Below are 5,599 nucleotides of genomic sequence, written 5' to 3'. Positions count from 1 at the left end.
GCCTCAGAGACAAAGTAAGAGACTCATGCACTGACAGCAAGAGAACATCACACTCTCACTCTTGTGCACTCTAAATGCTGACTGTACCTGTAGAGCAGTGGTCCTCAACCCCCGGGCCGTGGACCGGTACCAGTCCGTGGGTCAATTGGTACCGGGCCGCAGAGAAAGAATACATAACTTCCATTATTTCCGTTTTATTTATTATCAGATTGTGAACCATTCTCTCGCCACATCTGTCTATGACTCACTCTTGACACATGTCAACATGCTTGCCTCGGTCACATGACACGGTCGAAGAAGAAGATCAACTGCTGGAGATGGCAAAATGACGGTTGACGAAGCACCCGTCTCCTGGCTCGCGTCATCTGGGTCCTCCGTTACCGCTGCTGCGCAATGAACAGACGGGACTTCACATTTGTCCTTTGGTCAGCGGCAGCATCCGCAACTGGTTGATGGACTCGGCCATTTTTCCCCCAGCCGGTGCACATGCCGCTGACGCACGGCTGCGCTCTGTGCAGTATCGTTGGCGCGATGTTACGAGGACACTGCTAATACATTTGCATACACAGTGGATTCACGTTTATTATTATATTCACAAAAGACCAGTTTTTATGCCGGTCGTATCATTTTATTTAGTTTTTTATTTATTTATTTTTGTATTATGGGCCGGTCCTGAAAATATTGTCTGACATTAAACCGCTCCGCGGGCCGGGGGTTGAGGACCGCTGCTGTAGAGGATCAGTCTTTACACAAAGATCAGCGACCACAGGCTGTAAACCTGAAATCATTCCCTTCACTCCAGACTCTGGAGGTCACACTGACACTGAGGCTGCTTTGTGATCAAAGTGTCTAAACAAAGACCATCATCAGTGATCATGTGATGTTTGTGTTTGCAGAGGTCAGAACCAGAGACAGAGAGCAGAGTCTCCAGGACCCAGCGGTCTGTCTGTGAAGAGTGACCAGTCTATGGGACAAATTATAACCTTCAGTCATGAACCTGGAGCCTCAGAGACAAAGTAAGAGACTCAATAAATAATGCTCTCAAATCAATATGATATGCTCTTGAATTAAGATAAGAAATAACCTCCATCTGTTGGAGGGAAACGTCCAAACTTCAGAGCAGCTCTGAAAGCAGCTTCACATCAACAGCTCATTTCTTTTATTTGTGGTTCAAATTGAATTTGACTGGACTTTTGTGAAGGAAGAAGAACTAAATGTGTGTGTGAGCAACAGACTGAACTGAACTGATTCAGAATCTGATGAAACGGATCAATGAGTCAAACCATTGACGAGTCAGAGAGAGTGTGAGGATGAGCCTCAGGGTTAGACCTTTACAACAGTCCATCAGAACCACTGTGAGACAAAGCTGTAAGGATGTCTTCACAGAGACATGTCCACCTGTCCCTGACGTGTCAGTGATAAAGAAATGTCTCCACAGAGACATGTCCACCTGTCCCTGACATGTCAGTGATAAAGAAGTGTCTCCACAGACACATGTCCACCTGTCCCCGACGTGTCAGTGATAAAGAAATGTCTCCACAGAGACATGTCAGCTGTCCCTGACTTGTCAGTAATAAACAATGTCTTCACAGAGACATGTCCTCCTGTCCCCGACATGTCAGTGATAAAGAAATGTCTCCACAGAGACCAGTTTGCTGTTTCTGTGGACGAGCAGACGTCCCGCTGTCCTCTGTGTCAGGACGTCCTGAAGGATCCAGTCTCCACCAGCTGCGGTCACCGGTTCTGCAGACTCTGCATCTCCTCATACTGGGACCAGTCTGGTCCACCAGGAGACTCCTGCTGTCCCCAGTGTGGACAAAGACCCAGGACAGGACGTGGACCACGGAGCATCCGTGAGTAAGACTCATAAGGAGAGCAGCTCCCATCAGCACTAGCAGACTTTAGAAATGGAAAAACAGGAGAAAACTGTTTAAAAGTTAAAAATGTGACTCATGTTAACTCCATGATGGAGTTTAACTCTCTGCTGCCCCCTGCAGGTTGAAGAAATGAAGGTTTCCCCTCATTTTGCTGCTTTTCTCTCATGATTGTTCTCTTGTATGCAGATGATACTCTTTCCTTCACAATCATCACAGTTCTTCTAGAATGATTCAGTCTTTCAGAATAAAGTTATTCAAGTCATTACAGTGAAAATGTAGTTTTTCATTTGACAACAAACAACATAAAACAACAACGTCACAGAAAAACATGACACTGATGAAAATAATCCTCAGCTGCTCACATTCTTTGTCTCTTGTCTTTCAGCAGATGTTGGTCTGCAGAAGGTTCTAGATGAACATAAGATCAGTCTGAGGAGCAGATTTGAACATGTGACTGAAGGAACTGAAGGAACAGGAAGTAGAACCCTCCTGAACAGGATCTTCACTGAGCTCTACATCACAGAGGGACAGAGTGAAGAGGTCAATACTCAACATGAGGTGATGCAGCTGGAGACGACCTCCAAGAAGAAGACGGTCCAGGACACTCCCATCAAGTGCTGCGACATCTTTAAAGCCTTACTTGTCCAGCAGGGGAGCATCAGAGTTGTCCTGACCAACGGCGTCGCTGGTGTTGGAAAAACCTTCTCGGTGCAGAAGTTCACTCTGGACTGGGCCGAGGGTTTGGAAAACCAGGATGTGAATCTGCTGATTGTGCTCTCGTTCAGGGAGCTGAACCTGATCAGAGATCAGCAGCACAGTCTTCTCACGCTGCTCCATGTTTTCCATCCAACATTAGAGAAGGTCAGAGCAGAGGAGCTCGCTGTCTGTAAACCTTTGTTCATCTTTGACGGCCTGGATGAAAGCAGACTCTCACTGGACTTCAGCAGCAGCACGCTGGTTTCTGACGTCACACACAGGTCATCAGTCAACGCGCTGCTGACCAACCTCATCCAGGGGAATCTGCTTCCCTCAGCTCTTGTCTGGATAACTTCTCGACCTGCGGCGGCCAATCAGATCCCTCCTAAATGTGTTGCCAGGGTAACAGAAGTACGAGGCTTCACTGACGACCAGAAGGACGAGTACTTCAGGAAGAGATCCAGAACTGATGATCTGTCCAGCAAAATCATCTCACACATCAAGACGTCCAGGAGCCTCCACATCATGTGTCAAGTCCCAGTCTTCTGCTGGATCAGTGCTACAGTTCTGGAGCACATGTTGACCACAGAGCAGAGAGGAGAGCTGCCCAAGACCCTGACAGACCTGTACTCACACTTCCTGCTGGTTCAGACCAAGAGGAAGAAGAACAAATATGATAAAGGATGTGAGACGAGTCCACGGGAGCTGACGGAGGCCGACAGGGACTTTCTTCTGAAGCTGGGTAGGCTGGCCTTTGAACATCTACAGAAAGGAGACATCATGTTCTACCAAGAAGACCTGGAGCGGTGTGGTCTAAGTGTGACAGAGGCCTCGGTGTACTCAGGAGTTTGTACAGAGATCTTCAGAAGAGAGAGCGTGATCTTCCAGAAATCAGTCTACTGCTTTGTTCATCTGAGCGTTCAGGAGTTTCTGGCTGCAGTCTACATGTTCCACTGTTTCACCAACAGGAAGACAGAGGTACTGCAGGACTTCTTCAGACAAGAAGATAAAGACAGGAAGACAGAGGTACTGCAGGACTTCTTCAGACAAGAAGATAAAGACAGGAAGACAGAGGTCCTGAGAAAACCTAATTTTATTAACAAGCTCTCCTCATTTTTTGGAAGAAAAATGGAGAGTGACTTATCTCTGGATGTGTTCCTGAAAGCAGCCATGGAGAAATCCCTTCAAAGTGAAAATGGTCACCTGGACCTGTTTGTTCGCTTCCTTCATGGACTCTGTCTGGAGTCCAACCACAGACTCTTAGGAGGTCTGCTGGGTCAGACTCAGAATAGTCCAGAAATCATCCAGAGGGTGATCAAGAACCTGAAGGAGATGAACACAGACAACATCTCACCTGACAGAAGCATCAACATCTTCCACTGTCTGACAGAGATGAACGACCAATCAGTGCATCAGGAGATCCAAGATTTCATGAAGTCAAAGAACAGAAGACAGGAACTCTCTGAGATCCACTGCTCAGCTCTGGCCTACATGCTGCAGATGTCTGAGGAGGTTCTGGATGAGTTGGACCTGGACAAGTACAGAACATCAGACCAGGGGAAACAGAGACTGATTCCAGCTGTGAGGAACTGCAGGAAGGCTCGGTGAGTTCAGACATGATCAATAACATCATCAGTCAGTGATGATTCATGGTTTGGTTTATCAAATACACACAGAAGTCAGTTCTTCTCATTCTTCTCAGTTTGTTTCTGGAGATGTTTTAAATGATGAATGTGAAGATTTGTCAGCTGGTTGTGATTCTTGTTTTGAACTGAATGAAAACACCAAATCACAACATTCTCTCAAGTCTCTGTTCATGATAAGACAGAAAGACAAGAGAAACCAACAGTTCACACAATGAACAAACACTAGGGGGCAGTGGAGAGAAAATCTGTGACAGAACCAGACTCAAACATGTGCAGCATCTGCCTCGACCGGTTGTGGTGAAAGGACAAAATGGAGGACAGAGGAGAGGAGGGGGAGAGAAAGTGAAAGAGGGAGGTGAGGTAGAGACAGAAGAGAGAGACCAGGAGCAGAAATATAACAGTTGTGTCAGCTTCTAAGTTTAAACAGGACTTATGACATTTTTATACAACTACAATGTTATTGATGTTCTATTAATGAGACATAAACATTAGACTGATATCAACTTTAATTATAGTATCATATTAATAATAATAATAACAATACTACTGGTTTCAAGCAGCAACTTTGTCTAAAGTCTCATCTTTTATTCTTTATTCAGGTTGAGGGGCTGCAGTTTGACAGAGATCAGCTGTTCTTCTCTGGTCTCAGCTCTGAAGTCCAACCCCTCACTCCTGAGAGACCTGGACCTGAGTGGGAACCATCTGCAGGATTCAGGAGTGAAGCTGCTGTGTTCTGGACTGGAGAGTCCACATTGTAGACTGGAGACTCTGGGGTGAGTTCACTGACTCTCTGTTACTGTTGTAAATGTCAGATGTTTCATCCACAACTGAAAGTCATTCATGTTGTCACATGAGTTGAATCAGTGATGGTTGTTCCATGTTTCCACTTTTTCTTCCCTCAGATGTAGAATCAGGATCTTTTCACAGCTGACGTGTTTTTTGTTTTCTAAAGTGTTTCAGTCGCTGTAGTTTTCACGTCAGTCGCAGCTTTGACCTTTTCTGACTGAACTTGATGTTTTTCACTTTCTCCTCTGACACGTTCACATGTAGCCAATGAGAATGAGTGTTGTTGATGATGTCACAGCTGTGACTGTTTACAAACAAACAGGAGCGTCCTCAGTTGGCTCAAGATGGCGACCTGGGCGGTTGGAGTGCCGTGAACTCCCAAACTATAAGTTGTACCACGTCAAAAAACGGCAACTAAACCAACTATTATGACTGCTGTGGCTACTCTGTGAGGATAGAGAGGATAATAAAATATTTTAATTAAACATTTTGAAAAATGAATTAAATGTTAATTCATTCTAGAACGGGGCACCACCCTGAAAACAGGGAAAAGACAATCAATCTATGCCTTTAAAATCAGTCTTAAATAATCAC

At 45.4% G+C, this 5,599-nt stretch overlaps 1 protein-coding gene across 1 annotated transcript; it reads left to right on the top strand.

The window, feature by feature from the left end:
• Positions 1-325: 325 nt before the first annotated feature.
• Positions 326-4,984, top strand: LOC122764822 (NLR family CARD domain-containing protein 3-like; the record flags this gene model as incomplete). The annotated part of the gene is made up of 6 exons (XM_044018769.1): positions 326-376; positions 904-1,016; positions 1,645-1,853; positions 2,263-3,647; positions 3,708-4,177; positions 4,819-4,984. Coding segments are annotated over exons 1-6 (2,394 nt in total), but the record flags the coding sequence as incomplete, so codon positions are not given.
• Positions 4,985-5,599: the final 615 nt, after the last annotated feature.

This window comes from Solea senegalensis, unplaced genomic scaffold (assembly GCF_019176455.1).
Source record: "Solea senegalensis isolate Sse05_10M unplaced genomic scaffold, IFAPA_SoseM_1 scf7180000017695, whole genome shotgun sequence".
Classification (NCBI taxonomy): domain Eukaryota; kingdom Metazoa; phylum Chordata; class Actinopteri; order Pleuronectiformes; family Soleidae; genus Solea; species Solea senegalensis.
Note: the sequence above shows the minus strand (reverse complement) of the source record. Positions and strands in the feature narration are given on the sequence as shown.